At 39.9% G+C, this 23,020-nt stretch overlaps 1 protein-coding gene across 1 annotated transcript in view; it reads right to left on the reverse strand.

Annotated features, from left to right (window-relative positions):
* Positions 1 to 23,020, reverse strand: part of HSD17B12 (hydroxysteroid 17-beta dehydrogenase 12) — a 139,653-nt gene that overhangs the window by 2,545 nt on the left and 114,088 nt on the right. Inside the window, exons 7-10 of the mRNA XM_054587128.1 lie at positions 18,395 to 18,429; positions 11,401 to 11,482; positions 9,732 to 9,797; positions 211 to 360 (exon numbers count right to left, since the gene is read on the reverse strand). Coding sequence (XP_054443103.1) covers positions 211 to 360; positions 9,732 to 9,797; positions 11,401 to 11,482; positions 18,395 to 18,429 — 333 coding nt within the window. The remainder of the gene's footprint in view (positions 1 to 210; positions 361 to 9,731; positions 9,798 to 11,400; positions 11,483 to 18,394; positions 18,430 to 23,020) is intronic.

Below are 23,020 nucleotides of genomic sequence, written 5' to 3' on the forward strand. Positions count from 1 at the left end.
AATTAAAATACATGACCTTATGTTTTACTATAATGTTTTTTATTTATAGGTAGATATTAGAGTTCTTGGGTGTTTAAAACGACACATAGATGACTCGTTAGTAAGTCTAGATGATATATATGTTAATATATCACATACTATTTTGCGACTCATTGAGGAAAAAAGCCCATGAAACTCAAGTGCTAATTTGGAACTTAAAAATCTACCTACCACAAGACAATGCATCAGGGATCCATTGGTTCGGGATTTCAACCCCACTGTTTTCAGCGCCGACTTCACAAATGTCTCTGGAAAGGGTACCATCAAACTCGCCCTTTGGATTTTAGCCAATTTTGTAGCCACAAAGTAAGGCAGGACACTCTGAAAGGGCAACACCCCACCGCCCCAGAAAAAACATGTCATTGATTAGGAAGGCCACAAACTCAGGACTCACTGTAATACCTGATTGCTCTGAGTGGCAGAAACATTCTGATGAACTACGAAGTTTGTATCTTTAGAGAGAGAGACAGAGAAAGAGAGGTGGCTATCTAAGACCAGGTTGACAGAACACATGACAGCATAAAACAAACTGCAATAAATCAATCTCTCAACAAAACAGAATTTGAGACTAGAGAAAGGTTTAAAAATAAGCAGAAATACACTTTTTTGAACCTTTAAAAAGAAGGCATTAGAGAAGTCTAAAGCGTAGAGATTCAGGATAGGATACTACTTTGAACATTTGCAGAACCACCAAAGAAGAGATTTTCGACATGTTCCTCCTCCTAAAGAAATGAAACTACATTTTCCCATAATTTATAGTCAATTAAGCTTATTCTTTCAGCTTTGTTCCTTCTACAACGAACATTTCACTCTCTCAGCCTTTTGCCTACCTCCAGTTTTCTTCCTTAGTTTCTGAGTTTGTTCGTGTTTTTAAAAAATTTACTGGGGTAACACTGATTTATAACATTATATAAATTTCAGGTGTACAACTGATTCTGAGTTTTATAAACTTTGCTATTAATAAGATAGGACCGCCTCCCTTTTCTCCTCTTTTTCTTTGTGGGGGAGACAGTGTAACAATACAGAAGCAGCTTGAACAACTACGAGACACTCGGCATGACTGGAGGGGGATGGCAAATCTGAACACTGCCTTTTAGACGGACTCACCTAGTGTTAGGTTCTTCATTGCTTATGCGTATGACATCTGGATGTGCTTCAACGAAGAGTGTCAGGGAACACTATTATGACAAGTCCTGAGTCATGATACAAGAGATTCCTACTACATTTTGAAACTACTTGGGTATGGTTGCTCACCAAAGTGTAAATATACTCTTTATCTCACATGTGTGAAGGGACACAGTATCAATTACAATGATATTTCTATTAAAGATCTGTTCTAACAATTGGTGGTCAACATTTAAAATGTCAGTACTAGAAGTAGACATAAAATTGAGATGTGTTCTACACTACGGATTTCCTTCCTACTGAGAGCTGGAAGGAGTGTTCCCATGTCTCCTTTAGTTTTTTGCTTCTTTGCATTGTGTTTTCCCACTTCCAAGAATGACTGGAATTTATCTCTGGATGACAAGGATGATTTAACGCACAAAAATCAATCAACATGATGCACCACATTAACAGAATAAAAGAAAAAGTAACATTTCCTGCACCTCATTTGATGCAAAAAGAAAAGAAAAAAACCTTTGACAAAATTCTACATCAGCTTTTGGTTTTGGAGAATTTGTTTACTGCAATTATCACTATCTACTTATCCCTCACTGGGCAGAAGTAGTTTGTCAAACAGGTCTTTAATTTTAAAATCCTGCTGCTGCAAGGATACAATGTGAGAGCACAAGTCAAAAAGAGATCTCAGAATATCACATAGCAGGAAATGCAGAGTTCAACGCCACCCTCAGAATGAGTGAGAAAAGAAGTTTATTCACCAGCCTGAGGAGCAAACAAAGCAAAATGGAATGTATACATGTACTCTGTCTCAAATAACGAGGAACATAAGCAAACGATGTCACATTGCTATGCTTCAGGTTTCCTGATTACAAAAAAAAAAAAGTGAAGATTTAAAAACTGTTCACATATGTAGACCACAAACCTGTACAGTTCGGAACTTCTCTTGCCCTGGCCAGTGTGGCTCAGCTGGTTGGGCATCATCCCATAAACTGAAAGTTTGCAGGTTTGATTCCTGGTCAGGGCACATGCCTAGGCTGTGGGTTCGGGCCCCAGCTGGGGCACGTACAGGAGGCAACCAATTAATGTTTCTTTCTCATATCAATGTTTCTCTCCCTCTCTTTCTTCCTCCCATCCCATCTCTTGAAAATCAGTAAGCATGTTCTTGGGCGAGGATTAAAAAAAGTTCTGAGCTTCTAAAGACGAAGATGGGCTCATAGCTCCCAATTACTTAATTACATCATAATCCCCCTCTATACATCTGTATAGGCTGGACTATTTTGATCTGGCAGAAGACCAGAGTCGCACTGCCTGGCTGAACCACTTGATGGTGCCACAAGTTAACTCCTCGTTCAGCGAACCATCCAGACAGACCGTGGAGAGAACCTCATGGCTCTGGAGGTGGGGACAAGAGAAGCGCACCCAGGACTTCCAAGTCACATTTTCCCAACTAAGAAATATTAATTCTATTCTGGAAAGGGTATTCACTTATTTCCACAATGGTTTAAAATCAAAGCAGTTAACACAGCCTCATAGCAGATGGAAAGGATTCAGAAATGAAATAACTTTTGCGCTGAGCCTGCAATGAAGTGGAGGAGTTTGCCAGGTAAACAAACAAGGGAGGGACATTTTGGGAACTGGGAACAGCAAGAGCAAGGAAAGCATGATGTTCTCAGGGAGCTGTAAATAGTTCAGTATGGTTCATACATCAGACATGTGTGAAGCAGTGGCCGGAGGAAGGCTAAGCAGTACAGAAAACTAAATTCAACCACTGGATAGTACTGACTACTAGAATGTAAACCCTATGAAGACATGGTCTTATTCACCACTGCTCAGAACAGTACCTCAAATGTAGTAGAAGCACAGAGAAGAGCTACTAAATGAATTAGCAACAGAACACTTCGTTATGGACAGCAGTGAGGACTAGCATTAGGGTCCCTTTCCACTGCTGAAGTCCAGAAAATTATTCATACCAGGAAGCTGACAATGCAATGTGAGAGTTTAAACCAAAATTTCAGATATCCCTGAGCTTAAGCAGGATCATCTATCTAAATGAAGGCAAGACTTACATGTCTGGCTCCTTGTCCAGAATTTAAAAAGGAACATTTCAAATTATGTAAAAGTAAATAACCTTATATGTCAAAATGTCACCTATGTACATCCTTTAACAGTTTAACAAAAACTCAATAGGCAACAATTAATCTATCTTTGTTGCTTACTCAGGGAAATATTACACCGACCAAGTGAAGGAGATACTTACACTTTCATAGGAAGTATTTCAGGGAGAGCAAATTTTAAAAGTTGCTTATGCTCAACAGTTTGCCATTATACGTATTGCCATCTTGAAGCAACCCGGACCTGGACAGCTACAGATGTGGACAAGAGTCCTGGTCTTCAAATTTATAATCCCAAAATAATAATAATTAACTAAGCCACAAAGGAGAGCTGATGTTTTGCTGTGCTCAGCCTATTTTTAAAAAATCCCTGGGGACAACTTGGTATCTTTTTTTCTCACCCATTGGACTAGCCTGTGTAGGTGTCTGGTCTTCACAGAACAATTCAGGGGACCTTGATGCAGAACAGAGGCCGCTGCAACTGATGCCACGGAGCAGTGGAGAGATGGAGGCCCAGTGCTGCACGGTGGGCATTCAAGAATCGAACACCAAACCTTGTGACTGTGAAACTTCACATGGCAGAGCATCTTCCATGCAGCCATCCACGTACTAAACCTGCCTTCATGCATATAAAAATGGCCAGAACTATTCACAACCCTGCTTTGGAAAACATGGATCTGGAGGACACCAGGCTCATCTATTTGCACAGGATGGAATTCCAGACCTGGTGTTTCCCTGCCTTTTATGAGCATTAAATGCACACATTCTTAAGGCAGAGGCTGCAGCTTTTATGAGGCAGCTGAGGAAGGCTTTTCGTCCTTAAATCTGTATATTCATTTTCCATTTCAGGATTTGTTCAATTAAAAGGAGCAGGAAGGAGTACTATACTCTTCAAAAATATCAATGTCCTAAAAGACAAAGGCTGAGGATATATCCCAGATTAAAGGAAACTGAAGAGGCAGGAAAACTATATAATACCTGGTCCTAGACTGACTTCTTTACTGCAAGATAAAGGATGCAATAAAAAATATTACAGGGATTACAAATTGGAGTATAAAGGGCAAATGAGATGAAAATATTATGTCAGTATTAACTCTAAAGGTGGTAACTGCATTGTGGTTATATAAGAGAATCTCCCTATTCCTTAGAAATACACACTGAAGTATTTAGAGGTAAAGAACCATGATGTAGGCAACTCACTTACCAATGACAAAATAAGTGGAATAAAATGTTCACAATGACTGAATCTGAGTAGGAGGCATTAGAGTATTCTTAGTACTGTTCTTATTCCTGCATTTTTTTGGTAGATTTCAAATTATTTCTAAATAAAAAGGTTTTAAAAGACAAGAAGTCTTGTGAAAGTTGCAGAGAATGAGTTCAAGAAGTGAAGTTTTAGGACGTCATCTTAGTGTTAGCTATTTCTTACATGCTCAGCATTAACAACTAGTCAGTCCAGGACACAGAGAAAGGGCCCAGCACTGGGGCTCACCAACTAGCCAGTCAGACTACTTCTGACTGTGTTCGTGCAAAGAGCGAAGCCTCATTTTGACTGTGCTTAATAATGAGAACAGAGAGTTCTTACCAACAGAGCATACTTTTGATAAGGTTTACCACAAGGCACTTCTTAATCCTCTGTTCAAAAGTCAGGCCCAAAAGTCACCTCCACAGCCTTTATATCACTTGTTGTCATGACTGTTTACTTGCATTTCCGGAAAAATGCTTGTGTAATGGCAAATCTGAATGCATCAAGAAAATTTCAAATGCTCTTACAAAACCATAGGAAGGAAGTTGAGGGAAAAGAAAAGGAAAAATATTAATAAGGAGTTAAAAATAAAACTGCCTAGAACTTGAAAACATACTCTCTTACTCTCCCAAAAGAGCAATCTGATATACATGGAGGCAGACCTAAAAAAAGTAGCTTCCCTTCCAAAGATTCAAACAAACTGAAATTCGGCAACAGAGCATTAGCCTGGAAGCCCTCTAGATCTAGAGGATGAAAAGTCAAGACCAGAGGCATATGGAAGCAGCAGAAGAAGCCCACAGGGCCTTCAAAACGGAAGTCTGTGTCCTGCAAAGCATGGCCACACATACTCAGAGTCCTCCAGAGATAACAGGCAAAAGGCAGGTCTCTACTGAGCCCCAAATCATCACGTGTTGGTACACGGAGACAAGATAAAAAGCGCAGTTCTAATGACTACACTGAAGTAGGAGAGGGGGAAGGGAGGGAAGGGCCAGAGAGTATCAGGCAGGGGTGCTCAATAAGAAATATGAAAGCAGGAGGAGAGGCGTAACCACAGGTGCCAGGTGGTGAGATAAGATTTCCCTGAGCAGGTGAAGTGCGGCCTGGGCCTGGAAAGGTGGAGGGGGTGACAGGTTTAGGTGTGAACGGGCAGCGGGGATGGGGGTGGGAGCTGGAGAGAGGGTATGCCGGCAGAGGAGCCAGCCACTGGCACAAGAGAGTGCAGGCCGTGCAACGGACGCCACAGTGCCCACTCTGGCCGAACACAGGCCGGGACGATGGAGTGGTGAGAGAGGCCGTGGCTTGTGGAGTTTCAATTCAATCCCAAACATGCTGGGTAGCCACTGGGAGGCTACGAAGGAGAGCAGCATTATCTGGGTTGTATTTTAACAAGATCACCCAGGAAACAGCACATGGGGTGCAGTGGACAGGGTAATGGGCTGGTAAAGGCTCCTAGTCCAAAAAATGTGTAGACATAAAATACTGCCAAAGAAAACCAATCATTTTGAACTCTGAGCCTTATCTATATAGACCAGCTATTTTTGCCCCTCTGGTCAGAACTGACATGAGACTTCAGCATTCCGATATGTCTACATAAAATGTCAACCGTACTTTCCCTAACAAACATTTTAATTTTTATATTCACCAAATTCATTTTAAGTTTAAACCTTGAATGACTTCATATGAAGGAAGACAATGATCAATGAAATTATATAATTCATAACATTATTGGGGAAAAATAAAAATAATCAGAGTACCATATTTTGGAAAACAAATGCTAATGTGTTTTTGTAGCAGCTTCTAGTCACATCAAATTAATAGGCAGCAAATGAGGAGAAAAGATCTTTGAGGGAAACAAGGTGTCAGAAAGAGGGAAGAGATAGTTTTGTATATTCACAGAATTTTAGAAATCACTTATCTGTGCCCACAAAGTCTAATATTCCCTTTTGTCATCAAAACGCTTATAGTTCTTGTCACACTGCCAATGAACCTTTAGCATTTCTGCCTAGTTGCAGAAGGTATTTAAAAATTATTACATTAATAGCTTGATTATAATTTTATCAGGATGGGAAAATAGCACAACATTGTGTGGCCTTGATGTTTTACCTCCAATGAATGTTTTATTGGTTCCCACGTTAGCAAAATGTAACACGCTATACGTAGCAGATTCAAGATACTAACACTAGAATGACTGGTGTCAAGGATGGGAGAAAAAGGTAGTAAGGTAGTTGGCATAAAATTCCTAATTCTCGAAACCCTGTTCTTCCCAATGTATTTATGTTCTTCCCCTCTATTTATGGGATGTTGCAGGTCAGAATAATACCAAAAGGCTATGGTATCTTAGGGTCCATTGAGCAAGATTTCAGGTGGGGGTTTAGAGGAAACAAGCTCTAAGCTGACCCTGGAAGATGAGAGAACATTGACCCCACTCTTTATCTATCAGCCCTCTCACTGTGCGTGATTTAGCACCAGTACCGACTCATAAAATGAAAAGGTTTACAAGCTCCATTTAGGTAACGCTTAGGCCCCTCTTGAATGTCTAAAGATATAAGGGAAGAAATGGAGCTAAGCAGGCGAACTCCTCCTGGTTCCGTAACTGCCTGAGCACAGGGGAACCCAATAGGTGCCGGTGCTGTCCCAAAGGCCTGGAGCAGTAGCACCGTGGTTCAGAACAAAGGCTCTGGTGCCAAATAGACTCAGACTTGAGTTGTGATTCAACATGGCCAAGTGGCTTAACCTCTCTAAACCCTCATTTCCATGAATTTAAAGACGATGACGATCACACTGTCTTAGATTATTATGAGATGCAATGAAATAAATGGATGAATATGAAATGCTTAGCACTGTGCCTGAAAAGTATCCCCTCAAATAATAGCTGCTATTACAATGGTTGATCATTTGGGGGTTCAGGGTACAAAAAGCAAAACGCTAGACCCACAGTAAGAAAAGCCATAATGAAGACTGGGTGCATGAAGAGGTGGGGCAAGTCATGGGCAGGAGCAGAAAAAGCATACGAAAGTCAACTGCTCCCAAGACACTGCTAAAAATGTGCCTAAGCATGAAAATGCTGAGAGCCATTATTTCTGAACAATAGCTGATTTGAGATAGACACCTTAAAACTCCTAAATTTGTGTCCTTTTATATTTTGTATTATATTTGCAACCGCATTTTATCTGTTTGCTACATAATAAAATCAAAGCTCTCTATAAAAATTAAGTCAAAAATGGACCAAAGGCCTAATGTAAAACTTAAAACTACAAAGGGTTGCTGATTCGACTCCCAGTCTAGAACACACGCCTGGGTTGTGGGCCAGGTCCCCAGTAGGGGGCACATGATTGGCAACCACACATTGATGTTTCTCTCCCTTTCTCCCTCCCTTCCGCTCTCTAAAAATAAATAAATAAAATCTTTAAAAAACCCCCAAACAAACCAAAGGTGTTAAGTTTCATGATCCTGACACTAGCAGTGGCAGTATTTGTTGGCTGTGACACCAAAAGCATAAGCAATAAAATAAAAAATAAATGAATCGGACCACATCAAAATGAAAAACTGTTGTTAAGTCAAAGGACACTATCCATAAACTGAAAAGGCAACCCACAGAGTGGGTGAAAATATTTGCAAACTATGTATCAATTCCTACAATTCAACAATAAACAGCAAACAACCCAATTTAAAAATGTGCAAAGGACTTGAATTGACATCTCTCTAAAGAGATACACAAATGGTCAATAAGCACTTGAAAAAGTGCTCAGCATCACTCATCATTAGGGAAATGCAAATCAAATTCACAATGAGCTATTGCTTCATACTCATTAGGATGGCTATTATTTAAAAATTAAAAAAGAACAAACGGGAACTAAGTATTGGTGAGGATGTGAACAAGTATTAGAATACCTGTGCACTACTGGTGGGAATGTAAAACAGGGCAACTACTATGGAAAACAATAAGGCAATTCCCTTTTTTCCCCCAAAAGTAAAATGACCATATGATCCAGCAGTTCCACTTCTAGGTACATATATGAAAGAACTGAAAGCAAGGTTTTGAAAAAATAGGTGTACACCCAAGTTCAGAGCAGCATTACTCACAGCGGCCAAGAGATGGAAGCAACCCAAAGGTCTACCGACGGGGGAATGGATAAGCACAATGTGGCATACCCGAACAAGAAATATGACTCGGCCTTTAAAAAGGGAGGAAATTCTGACACGTGCTACAGCACAGATGGACCTGGAAGACATTATGCTAAGTGAAAAAAGTCAGTCACAAAAGGATAAATCTGTATGATTCCACTCACATGAAGTACCCCGAGCAGTCAAATTCAGAGAGACAGAAAGTAGAATGGTGGCTGCCAGGGGCCAGGGGAGGAGGGAACGGGGAGCTACTGTTTAATGGGCACACAGTTTCAGTTTTGGAAGATGAAAAAAATTCTGGAAACCTGGCTGGTGTGGCTCAGTGGATTGGGTGCCAGCCTTCGAACCAAAGGGTCACCGTTTGTTCCCAGCCCGGGTGCATGCCTGGGGTGTGGGTCAGGTCCCCAGTGGGGGGTGCATGAGAGAGGCAGCCACACATTGATGTTTCTCTCCCTCTCTTTACCCCTCCCTTCCCCTCTCTCTAAAAATAAAACAAATGAAGTTTTTAAAAAAAATTTACACTCTAGGAAAAAATCCTGGAGATGGATGGTGGTGATGGGTGCACAACAATACGGACGTGCTTAACAGCACTGAACTGAGCACTTAGGGATGTTTAAATGGTGTTTTCTGTTATGTGCATATTATATATTTTACCGTACTTTTTAAACTATTAAAAATCACTACCTTCTCTGTGTCATCCTGGTGTTTGCTGTCATCCTTGCTCTCTCTCCGCTCTAGTGGTTATCACACAGTGGCTTTGGAACAGTCACGGCCCACCTCACACACCTGGCAGCTAACGGATATTAAGAGTCTAATGCTCTCAAAATAAAGCCTAAGAACTTTCAATAATTATGCTTCAACTGTTTACACTACATTCAGTTCTACTCTAGGTATCCTGACTTAAAAATTCTAAGGAAGAATTTTTAAAAATGCAGACTTAAAGTGCATAAAGAAAAAAGAAACCATAATGGCGTGCTAACGTCACAGTCACTTACTTAGGAATGTGATTTTCTTTTGTTACCAAGATGGCAACAGTTGCTGTGGAAACCACACAAAAACAGGAATACTTTACTGAAACAAACTCTACTCACCTGCACGAAGATGCCCTTACTCTTATATTCCTCATGGATGCACTGAGAGAAGAAGTCGACAAAAGCCTGGGAGGGGGTGGGAGTGAGAAGAAAACACACACACACACACACACACACAATCACATCAATCTGTCTGATTTGTAGCCATGGAAACAAAAAACAACAAACTAACCATTTAACACTGTAGCTTCTAATCATTTTTTTAATTTCAAATGCAGAAGGGACCTTCAAAAAATACCTCAAGCCCTTAAGTCATTTTTATCTGCTGCTAAATTAGGTATTCTCTTACCAAATATAATATCCAGATCAAATTTTGATTTAACTGAAAAAGGCCCTTCTTTTCTTTTTTTCAGAAAATTACTCTCTACGAAGAAATGTCTGATTATACAACAAAGGGTGCATTTCTCCTCCCTACTTGCCATTCAAACAGAAACACAATATAAATTCTGTTCAACTCTGTTCTATGAAAATTTTGTTGTCAATAAAGAGAAGAAAAGAGCAGGTATCCTCTTAGTCCTAAGGGATCCAAAAAGTATAGAGGTGAACCAGACAGCCCATCTTCTTCTGAGAGCACAACTTTAAATCTATTTGTGAAATATAATGTACCATTTTCAAATGTGGACTTAACCTCAGTCTTGAAATGAAAAGTATCAATAATGACTCTGCTAGGGTCCCAGTAATTACTCTGTGTCCATGGAGCAGAACAGGTAAACAGTTGGTGTTCACCGACCACTTCAAGAAGCCCAGTGTTCATTGTAAACCTGCCCACTGCATGTTTCAGAGCTAGAGAAAGTAAGCAGATTGCAGGGGTAGGGGGCGGTGCTAAGCTTTTCCAAAAGACAGTGGTCACTGTTTACATTTTTCCAGTGGACAAAAAACAGGTGAAAAAGAAGGCAGGCATTTTGCTCTTTTCTTTCCCTGACCTATTGCACATTCTTATTATGTATTATATTTTGCTCATTTTCCCCTAAAAGCTTATTTAATTTCAGCACCTCAGTGGTCATTTCCATTTCAGAGATGAATCCTGTGCCTCAACAATGTATATGCAGATGATGCTATTGACCTGCAGGCAGTAGGAAATGCATTCTAAATTATTTTTCTAGTAGTAATATGAGAGGTGAATGGTGATATATAAAATTACATCTCACAGAGAGTTCTGGAAAATTCTTGTCTCACTCTAGAAATGACAGTGACTGTCTGTGAATTCTCAATAATGTGGCAAAACACTCACCCTCTCACCCAGTCTATCCTGTGCCTACTATGTGTATGTAAGTGCTGACTGGCTGCAATCCTTCTACTCAGCTAGCTCTGTTTGCTTGAGCTGATGCTATATGAAGGTAATGTCAATGAACTAAATCCCCGATCTTAACTTCATTAACTTGATGTTCCGATCAATTGAGCCTGCTTTCTCTGGGAAGTTCGAATATCAATTTAAACACCAGTAAACTAGTGGGAGAGGAAAAAAACAACCATCTGTGGGTCTGCGATCTTGAAGTCCCATTTATAAAGTTTATACCAATCAGTTCTCACTCGCTCTGACTCCCATGAAACTAGTGTAGGGTATTTTCCTTTTCTTCTCATTCCATTTGAAAACTGCTAAGAACACAAAGAAAGTTCTAGGCTTGTTACTGACATTCAAAATTAATTCTTATACTAAAAAATTGTTCACCTTGGATGCAGAGTAGATGGTTATCAGTGGAACCGGACGCATGCCACTCACAGAGGAGAGGTTCAGAATCACCCCTTTAGATCTAAAAAGGAAAATGCACCATAAACAGAATGAAATTATATACACAACTGTTTGTAAATTACAAATGGAGATACAGATTTGAAACAGAATGACCAGCTGTTTTTCAAACACACATCTTTCCTTGCCTTTCATCAGCATGTGATGTGCTTGGTCAGTGAATGAGGCATAACTCAATCAACTAAAAATAGCTCTTGCCTGCAGTTAGCTCATTTCTCAGTCTTAGTACTCTCGGGCATGGCCAGATCAGATCTACAGTCTCCTCGAGTTGATATCCACCCTGTGAGGTCTTCTCTGGCCACAGCACCAAGAATGCTCACTTTTAGAAACACTCTTACACTCCTTGCCAGCTTTCATTTTGGCATACCATCACATTCATACCTTGCTGTACTATTTAATCATTTTATGTGCATATGCATTTCCCCCATGACAAAACCATATGCTTCTGGACATGGTGGCCTTTGTCCTCACTTCTCCTCAAAACACTGAGCACAGTCCTGAGCATGTAACCAGGACTTAATAAAACCTTCTGGAAATGAGTGAAGGTTAGGTCCTGCCCTCCTACCTTCCTTGGGTTGTAGATATTCAGGTGTTAAATGGAGAGTTGACTCTAACGTGCAATGCTATAGCTCATCAAACCATATTCTTTAGCCAAGAGACAAAGCTCACAAGTTTCTACTGTAACTTTTAGAGACCATCGAAAGTTAAAAGTCAGGAAGTTATCAGGAGTTACTAATGCAATCCATAAATTAAAATTAGTTTGAGGGAAGCAATGCTGTAGACATACAAGTTGTTAGCATGCATGTGGGTTACGCAGAGTGTGGAATTAGGGTTTTAGGAATTTTAGAATCAACAACCAGCACTTCCCCCTCGAATCCATTCTTCTCATAGGGGTTGGTCCGCTCCATCCGCTAAAGCAGCCTGCCCTCACCAGCTCCTGTCCTCCATATCAGGCTCTCACTCTTTCTTTTTAAAGATTTTATTTATTTTTAGCGGGGGGAAGGGAGGGAGAAAAGGAGGGAGAAACATTAGTGTGTGGTTGCCTTTCACGCGCCCCCTACTGGGGACCTGGCCCACAACCCAAGCATGTGCCCTGACTGGGAATCAAACCGGTGACCCTTTGGTTCGCAGGTCGGCACTCAATCCACTGAGCCACACCAGCCAGGGTAGGCTCCCTTTCTTAACCCACTTTCTCATTATTTTCTGTCTGAATCTACTTCCCCCAAAGCCTATTTTTTCAATATTGAAAACGGGGACTATATAAACCCTTCTATGCAAAATAGTAAGAGAAACATGATTAAATGGCATCTAAGTTATTCTAGACATAGATCTGAAAAGAAAGAATCCCCAAAGGTCACCCAGTCCATCTGCCAGCCTCCAGGCGAGATGCCACCTCAACCATCAAATGGAAGTCTGGAGCCTCAGTCTCATGTGTCACAGGAAACAAGTTGTTTTTTGTTTTTTAAGTGAAGTCCTTATTTGTAATACACACTTTCTTAAACAGTGAAATCCATTAACATTTTGGTCACAGAAATCAACTTCTCAAATTAAAAAATGTTATATTAGGGTTTTGAAGAAAGTTGGAATTTAGTCAGTATATGAATTACATCATTTTTGTACTTTTTAAAATTCAACATTATTTTGTATTAGTTTCAGGTATACAGCATAGTGGTGAGACAATCACATACTTTACAAATGGTCCCTCTGATATTTCCCGTAGCTAACTGGCACCATACATAGTTATTAAAATATTACTGACTATATTTTCATTTTTGTATTTTTTTGCCTGTGTTTCTTATGGAGATAGAAAAGCCTTCCTTTTTAAACTTTTAAGGTAAGAGTGTAAGAGTCTCTCTCAGGGGTTAGAACCTGATCAATTTTAGCAATGACTATCTAGTAATTTCATATTTGTGAAAAATTCCTTTAATCAAAGTGAATGAAACTACCGGAGATGCTTAATATAGCATTAATTTATGATGTTTAAAATATCTTTATCTATTTAGGGTGTTGCAAATATCACAAAATCAGATTGTGGTGCTGGCTACAACCCACCAAACTATGTACTTTATGAATGAGTGGATTTCATGGTATGTGAAATATATCACAACAAATCTGCAAAAGGCAGTGAGAAAAACATATATTTATGATATACTGGAATGTGCCACCTTTATGCTCAGAGCTAGTCCCAATGAAGTAGAAGCTACAAGATCAATTAGTTCTCACCAAAATAGACTCTTAGAGCTTCATTCACCAAAGCAATGATTTCCATACAGGAAAATCCACTTAGAGATGACAAAACTTCTTTCCTGGTTTCAAATATAACAGACCAATAATCAAATATGTCATAATTATGCAGTTATGCTTCTTTAATTGTTTACTCTTTGAGTCCACTGGGATTTTTGTGTCTCAAATATTCTACCCTAATTAAAATTCCTAGGAGGTAGTTTGAATTAGTGGTAAGTCAGTATTTGAGGGTATTTTCTTCAAAACAATTTCAAAATATTCAAGATATTCTTCAAAATATTTGCACTCTACAATAGATGAAAACAAGCCTAACACCAACAAAGTATAAAGCGAGAATGCACTAGGCCTAAGTAAATAAAAGGCAGGCATTTCTAACTGTACTGAAATGGCAGCAGAGAAAACACCCCTTCTATGAAAACCCTGTGCTACCAAGAAGCACACGTATTTGCACTTGTCTAGCAAAAGCCTTCCTCCCACACCCACACACAAGACAGCAGAGAATTCTCCTCTCTTCCTCTCCAAGGATAATCACATTCACCTTAGTTTTGTCTGAATCATAAATAACACACTGGTATAGCTGCCTTAATCCTGGTACTGTATACAGGATCTATTCTTTATGCAGAGACGGGGACAAACATTTCAGAGCGTGAAGCCCAAAGGACTCGTCTTTAAAACCAACTACTTTGTTAAGCTCTAATCCTCTATCTCAGCAGAGTTAGTGACGTCAAACCAGTTTCCATGGCACAGCCAGACTCATGACAACTCTGTTATATCAAGCAGAAGGACAAAATGGGCTGCGCTTAATTGCACACAGAAACAAAAATAAAACCAAACCCTGGTTAATCTCTCATTTTCCGGGGACTTGGGGAACAATTCTAAGATTGGAAGATACATTAAGAATAATTGCTGAAGTTCCATAATGAAGACTCACATTGCTTCAGCACATTTCCAGTTTGTTATGACAAATAATCCAAATAAACGAGTCAAGTGATATTTTGTGTGATACAACATTCTTAATTCATCATGCTTCTTACTTGCTAAAAGCCACATGATGGTGTCTCAGTGGTGCACATCACTGAGACTCTACCAGAACTAAAATACTGCATAAACAAAGCAGAGAGCACCACTGCTGCTAAGGAAGCAGCTTTTCACATGAGCATGCTCCCTTCAATCACTAGCCCTTTTCACTCGTGAAATGCTCCACTCACACAACCCTGTGAAACTCGATATTGTGCCTTTATAGCTTCCTAAGGTTAGCATTCCCTCAGACCTGTGAAATTCCCATTCATGACACTCTCCTTCATCGTCACGTGGATAAAACAACATAATGCCAAGCCTTTCTTCTTCTATGCATGCCCCACTATTCTGTCGGACTGTCGTAGTAACCTCGTCCACGCTCTAGAAGAATCATTGTCATAGAGGAAGTGAGAGGTCTCCTTTGAAGTCAGACACTGATTTCTGCCTTCCTCACCCCTGCCTCACACTGCAGGTGAGGAGAGAGAGGCGGGCAGACGTACATTCTGCTGTGAAGAAACGGAACACAGGGTCAACCCTAACGTGGGCGGCTAACTGCAAATAGCTTGATGCCAGTCAAGGGAGACTGTATAAATAAGACTGTCACAACTCTTCATGTTTTCATTCCTGAGCAGGGAGAGCAAAAGTATGCTCTTGGAGGGTCACTGCTTTTATTTTTAAGCTTAAACATAATACTGAAAATGGTACAGACAGTTCTCCAACAGATTCTCAAGAACACTGAGAAACATATCAAAACAGTTCTATGGTCAGGTAGATAATTAGAACCAGCAATCCAAGTACATTATACAAATATTGCTTTGTTGAAGAAAGTTTGCAAACATTTGCCACATGAAAGAGAATTGCCTGCCCTAAAACACCGTAACATGTCATAATTCCACCTTAAGCAATACAGTATGAAAGAGCTATTTTTAGCTTTTCCATGGTTGTTATGGCAACCACCTCCTGGCTCCAGCTGTACACAATGTTTATAATTCCAGGGAAGTGGAAAGAGCAAGTTTCCTCTAAAATGTAATTATGCACTTTCTACCTCTATGGTAATAATACCTTAGTTTGATTGCAGATACTTGTTTAGTGATGGTCAGTTGGCCCTCGGCTATAGTTCTAAAGGATTTGGAAAATCTCATACATCAGAGATAGAATCGTGAAAGGGAGAAAAAAAACAACAGCCAAGGATCTTTATGTAGGACTCTTACTACGTGGAGACACGAATCCTGTGGGAAATGAAGCATAGGAAATACACAATTTGGGGACAGTGAAAAGGGGCAGGCTATAATATAATCACTTATAATATATGAGGCTTACCGGACAATCCATTAAATTGGAGTTTTTCTTTCCTCTTAGGCACACAATTAACAGTTCTGGCCTCCCGTGCAGTTAGCTGTAGCCTCTGCCTGAGTGCTGGGCCATGGACCACAGGCAGAAGTGATCTACATCACTTCTGGGCCTGGCCCAGGAATACTCCCGTAAAATCACCCTTATTCTCTCACTTCATCTGCTCCCTGCATCCAGAGGACTCAGCAGAGAACTGCAAGGCCCGAGGGAAGATGAACAGAGGCCCTGAATGAAGGCCCTAGATGGAAGGAGCCTGAGACCCTGAAATACTGCGTAGAGCAGAGCCCTGACCACTGACTCATCAGCTGTGATGCAAAGGGAAAAGCAACTGTTCCAGCCGCTGAGCTCTGGGAGGGGTCTGTTAGAGCAGTTAGCTCTACTTGACTAACACCACTAGAAGCTCCTTTAATTCAAAGTGAATATAGCTGCTGCTTCTCCGAATCAAAAGAACCGACTCATAAAATCCGCTTCCGTTTCTTATTAGTTCTTAACCAGTGCCACAATCACCCCCATGATGCCAGTTTCAGTCCCGCCTATGATGGCTTTTTGCCAGATCATTTCTCAACCTCAGTTTAAAATCAACTTGAGTTCTTCAAGGCAAGGATCCAATGCCTCTTCTGTGAATGCCATGATAAAATTTAGTCAGTGAATGCGTGTTAAGTGGCTGGGTCCTTTTCTTTGCATTCTTTGTTTTTATCTAATGCTCCAACTACAACTGTGATCATGACTACAAGGTCTACAGAGATAGGAGTGAAGTTCCTAGTACCTAGAGCATTTACTAAATATGTAGCTTCATAACCCTCATTTAAAGTACTGAAATTCTATGACTCTGAATCCAATCCTTTGTGATCTACAAAAGATGCCACAACTACTCTCTTTTGATTTAGTTTTTTTACCAACACACTTAAAAATTCCTTTTACAATATCTCTGTGATTTTTAAGTATTTCTTTTTTAATGGATGGACTTCCTATTCTGAACTATAATACTGTCACTGTAGCTGTCAAAGCAGGATTAAGACAATGGTTCAAATTTCATCCCTCCTGAACTCTATTCTGTCTGCCCTAATTCTCAGCAGTTTTCGAGGGTTCTGGTCTGATTTGACCACCGCTACTTCCATGTCTGACCATCAGGGGGTCGCACTCCCATGGTCAACCGACAACATCAGTCTGAAGATTTCAAAGGTAAATTTGTACTAAAATCAAGCTATTAAAATACACAAAACTACATATAAAATGAAATTACAAGCAAAGAGCTTTGCAAAGAAGCAGTTTCTCAACCAGTCCCTGTAGAGGCCAAACAAAATAGATTCCTAACTCAATTTCCTCATCTGCACAATGATGGGAGGCTATCAAAGTTCAATGAGTTAACACATATCGCCTTCCTGGTATAATACCTGGTACATAATATGTACTGACAAACATTAGCTGCAACCCTTCCCTGAGACTGGCCACAGAGCTTTCATCACAGAAGTAGGGTCCTGGGTTTTCCCTTTTCAGAGCTGTGATTCCGTTGGGTGTCTTCCAAACTCAAAGCTATTTTGCAGAGGATGGATGACCGTGAAGCCCTAAATTTAGCAAATGACCAAGCTAGCTCAAGATGCAAGCCCAGCTCTTTCGAACAGGTTTTCTGTGAAGGTCTAGCCACCATTCAGGCTTTTCCAAGGGAAGAACAGAGTTTAATCACAATTTTACACTTCACGCTAGCTCAACTGTAAGAACTCAACAACACGTTTCTCAATAAAAATGGAAGACATCCAGCATGTCCTAGTGGAACCCAAAATCATGTGGAACAATGAGGCCAGTGGACGTAGTCTTTTCCTCCAAAGGTGGGTTTGACATCTTACAATCACTCTCTAAGCCCCAATTTCCTCACATATCCATGCTCCCAGTAAGAACTGGAAAACCAGAGGATGGGGCCTTTGGTCATGAAACTTCCCTGACTTGGGCTTGGAGAGCATACAGCTTTAAGAAGGTATTCCCGGGGATATCCCAGGAACTCCATCCGCCCCCTCGGAATGGCAGGCAATTGAGTTAGTGATGGTGACTCAGGCAGACTTTTTATCCAGATCTAAAGGAACCACCACAACTCTGGAGAGGGAACTAAAAAGGGAATCGGGTGGAAAAAGCCTCCACCACCAGATGACTCACGCTTCACCCTGTGACTCACCGGGCACATTACTCTGTCACTAAGACGTGGAGGACAGGTTCATTAGTCACTTCAGTGAATTTCATAGAGAAAGGGTTCTCCCTATAAATAATCATGAGCTCTGTCTCTCCAGTGTTTGTGGGTGAGCTCGTGACTCACCTTTCTACCATGCCGGGCAGCACCAATCTTGTCATCTGTAAGAGAAAAACAAAACATTTGTGACGGCTGAGGGCTCAAGAGATAAAAAGTGAAGGGAACCCACCCATACAAACAAGATGGGAATCACAAAACCACTTACCACCTCCACAGTCAGCAGTTTATTTTATACAGTCTATATAGTTTGTCCGTGCCAAGAAAAGGAAGCAGATGAAATGGCTAGAGAGAACACTGGGAATACTTTCAGTCAACTTGGCTAAAATTACTCTTGCCTGATATGTAATACCGGCACAAGGATCTTCAAATAATTAAGGATTTACAGTGAAATCTAAGTATCCCAATACGCATTCTCAGGGAAGTACATAGGCTACCACAAGAAATACCATGCCCACAAGATTACCTAACCTTTCTAGTCTCAAGAGCTCCAATGACCTTCTATCACAAAAGCCTTTAGAAGATGCTATAAAGCGGCATGTTGGCAAATATTAAGAATATCTTCACATTCACTTCTCTTGCTGTTCTAGCCAGTTGAGAATGAAACTCATCCTTAGCGTAAGTTAAGGCTAATCTGTGATCTCAAGTAACCCATCACGAAAAAACAACATGCATTATTAAAGGACCTCACAATTGTTGGCTACATACATATGAGATGATGACGGGGACTGTTTGTAAACTCTGTTTTAAGACATAATTAACTAGGAAAAGTTACACTATCCACTGGCTTAGTCAAGGCCACACCAGAAAGTACCGAGGTTAAATTAAAACATGAATTCTTGACTACCGGATATCATCAGTTCTCTAAGAAACAAATGGTGTTTTGCTACAGAAAAGTTTGCCTGCATGCTAACTATAGGAATTTCAAGCTTTCTATCTTGATTTAATTAAAATATTATTCTGAGAAGAAGAGAATTTATTTTTCCTAGAAATGTCGCTCCCCATCAACAGGCTGTATTTCTTTTCTTTTTTTTTTTTTAATTGAGGTAACATTAGTTAATAATATTATGTTTTATGTTTCAGGTGCAAACCATTATAATATGATATCTGTATACACTGTAGCTCACTTAGTACCAAAAGCCTAATTTCCATCTGTCACAATATATCTGACCCCCTTGACCCATTCTGCCCTCCCCCTCCCCCCTCTCCTCTTTCGGTAACCACCAATTGTTGTCTGTATCTCTGAGTTTGTTTTTGTTTTTGTTCGTTTGTTTCCTTTTTGTTTTATACTCTACATATGGATGAAATCATATAGCTTTTGTCCTTTTCCGTCTGACTTCACTTAGCATAATAACCTCAAGAGTCATTCATGTTGTGGCAAACAGTAATATTTCATCTTTTAGAGTCATTATTATAAAATAGACAAGAAATAACAAGTGTTGGCGAGGATGTGGAGAAAAAGGGAGACATCCTCCACTGTTGATGGGACTATGAATGGGTGCAGCAACTATGGAAAACAGTATGAAGGCTCCTCAAAAAATTAAGAACAGAGTTACCATATGATCAAGCAAGTCCTCTTCTGGGTATTTATCCAAAGACCATGAAAACACTAATTCAAAAAGATACGTACATTCCTATGTTCATTGCAGCGTTACTTACAACAGCCAAGATGTGGAAACAACCTAAGTATCCATCAACATGAATGGATAAAGAAGATGTGGTATATACATATACAATAGAAATATTTTAAAGAAAATGCATCTAGCTAGAAACATGTTAAAGAAGATGCATCTTCAGACTTTACCCAGGTAAAATCTGCTATGCAGCTCTCTGAACCCAGTTACCAACCTTGAAACTGTTGCATACACTTTTCTAGTAAAAACATGAGTTCAAACTGATACTGTGTCATAAGAGAGATGGACACACTGCCAACTTCAAAATAGTCAAAGGAGGATAGTGTAAAGCATTCTGTATCTCCCTCCTTTTTACATGCAAACCTACAGTTTCATATTAATCTCATCTTCAGAGAACAATGGGGCAGAGATTGCCAATTGTCTTCCAACATTCTCTTTCCATAATACATAATAATTGAATTTTCAGTTGGATATATGGCCTCTTTCCCACCCTCACTGCACCCCATAAAACCACATTTTCTACTTCCTCTCTCATCATGTGGTCCTATGACTGCGTTCTGTCTAACAGATATGAACATAAGTTAAATATACAACTTCTTGATCATGGCCCTAAAGAAGAAAAATATGTACGTCCTCCCCTTCACCTATTCCTCCTCTTTAAGGCTAGAATGTAGATGTGATGGAAGGAGGTACAACAGCCAAGAAGAAAGCCACATGCTCAGCCAGGGCAATGAGATAAAAAGAGGCAGGATCCCCAATGATTACAAAGCTACTATGCTAAACCTTGATTACTTACACAGCTTTTAATCTGAGAAATAAATTTCTATTTTAAGCCATTCCTAGATCTCTGTAACGGCAACCAAATCAATATTCTAACATAATTCACCATTTACATTACTAAAGACCAACCAGTATTAATATTTTAATACTCAATCCCCAAAGCAAACTCAATCAGAAATTATGCTGACAGCCCAAATGGCCTTAGTATTTTACAGTTTTTAAAATACAATTCTGTTTCCTCTCTTTTTTAGGTTCCCTCGGCCCAATTCAGAATGTGCCCACTGGGCCTCAAAGTAAACTATATGGAACCAAATCAAAGAAAAAGTTGATTTCAGAGTTTATCCTTTAAATACAGTCATCTCTCTTCTTTTCAGATTAGATCATAACTCTTCAAATTAAATAGTAACTCTTACAAGTTTCCTAAGATTTGTCTTTTTATAGGAGCATAGGAATAGCTCAATATATAGCTACTGAATGCTTAAGGCAAGTGTGGTATGTAGTCAGGCCAAAGTTCTAATCCCGGCCCTTCCACTTACAGCAGTGCGACCTTGAGTTAGTTCCTTATCCTCCCCTGCAGAGTCCTTATGCATTAAAGGTAGAAGGAATCTATATTACAGGTTATCATATTCTTAATCTCAAATAAGGTCATGTACATAAAGACCCTAACACAGGGCACATCACAGAGCAGGTCCCTGAAAGGGAACCAGTGTCCATTACTGCCAGCATGCACTATTCCTTTAGGTTACAGCACCCGTTAAGTATGCAGGCTTCCTTTGAGCATGTTGTACCCTACACAGTTTAGAGTCAAAAATAATGGCACATTTTGAGGTCATCCAGCTTAACTCTGCACGCAGAAGTTTCTGGACAGTTCCATCAATATTTAAACATATCTCAGTTGGGATCTTCTTGGGGTAATATAATTGTTCTACAGTTGGATTGTAGAGATGATTGCACAACTCTAAGTTTACTAAAAACCATTCAATTGCACAATTAAAATAAATGAATTTTATGGTATAAGAGTTCTCTCTCAATAAAACTGTTTTTGAAAAAAAATCTAAGAATTAAAGAACTGGGTTCACAAAATACATTTGATGTTACTCTATCATACACAGGACATAAAATGAGCTCTAAAAATGCTCTATACATATCAACCTATGGCCTGGCGCAACATGAAGAATAAAGAGGCATTCTTCTGTCCAAGGGACGCCATGTTGTAATTGATGACATGCACACCCCCACGTGGGTGATGAGAACTCGCTCGCTATCTAGCAGAACAGATTTTTATAAAAATAAATCATTACACGACAATGCTATGAGTGGTACCATAGAGGTGGGGGCAGAGGGCACCAATGCTTGGGAGGGCTAGTTACGTCTGGGGAATCAGGTGGAGCTTCACAGATTACACTTAAAAGAATAAATAGGCGTTCACTAGGCAGGAAAAAAAATTCTAATCGAAGGAGTAAAACGCAAAAATGAAAACACCTACAAGAAACAATAATGGATGCCATGGAATTGATGCATAGAAAAAAACTTCTTTGTTGAGTGGATGAAATAAGAAAGAAGTAAAAGTATGTGCATCCTAAAAGGTGCCATGCAGTTGCACACGGCACTGCAACATGGGCAGCTTCCCATGCTGGTGTGGACAGAGTACAGCAGGCGTATTAACAGCTGTGGAGCATTTTATTGCAAGGATAGATTACACACATTCTTAGCAGTATCTCAAACATTTTTTATTTAGCATGTTTCATCAGGGGACCACAATGCTTGGCTAATAATGTATTATAAAGAGGTCTCTAAGCGTTTTGTGAAGGTATTATTCAGCTCCCCCAAGTCCTGAGATCACCAGACACAGAATGAAGATAGACAAGACTGATAACAAAAAGGTCTCACCCAGGGGCAAGGGTGTGTGGGTGTGTGAAATGAGGAAATGAGATGTTACGTGCAAAGCACTAAGTGGCATCCTCAAGGGTGTCCACCAACGTTTAGCTTCCTGCAGAAAGGGGAGGAGAAGGGAAAGGCTTTGAGAGCAGCAATCAATCTGCAGAACTACCAGGTAAGTCTGATGATGGATTCTTTTATTCTGACCAGGGATCTCAGCACCGTAAGAACATTTACTAAGTGGCTGTGCAGAATTTTAAAGTTCAATTCAGATTTTTTTCCAAGACATCAACTTACACATTTAGATACAGTCCAATAAGAAACATTACTTTAACCTGGGATATTGAGGCAATACAAATGCGTATACACTAGAAGCTATATATTTCTTTACACTGTGTGCATG

Source organism: Pteronotus mesoamericanus, unplaced genomic scaffold (assembly GCF_021234165.1).
Source record: "Pteronotus mesoamericanus isolate MK-2021 breed Mesoamerican mustached bat unplaced genomic scaffold, CSHL_Meso_final scaffold_1066, whole genome shotgun sequence".
NCBI classification, from domain to species: domain Eukaryota; kingdom Metazoa; phylum Chordata; class Mammalia; order Chiroptera; family Mormoopidae; genus Pteronotus; species Pteronotus mesoamericanus.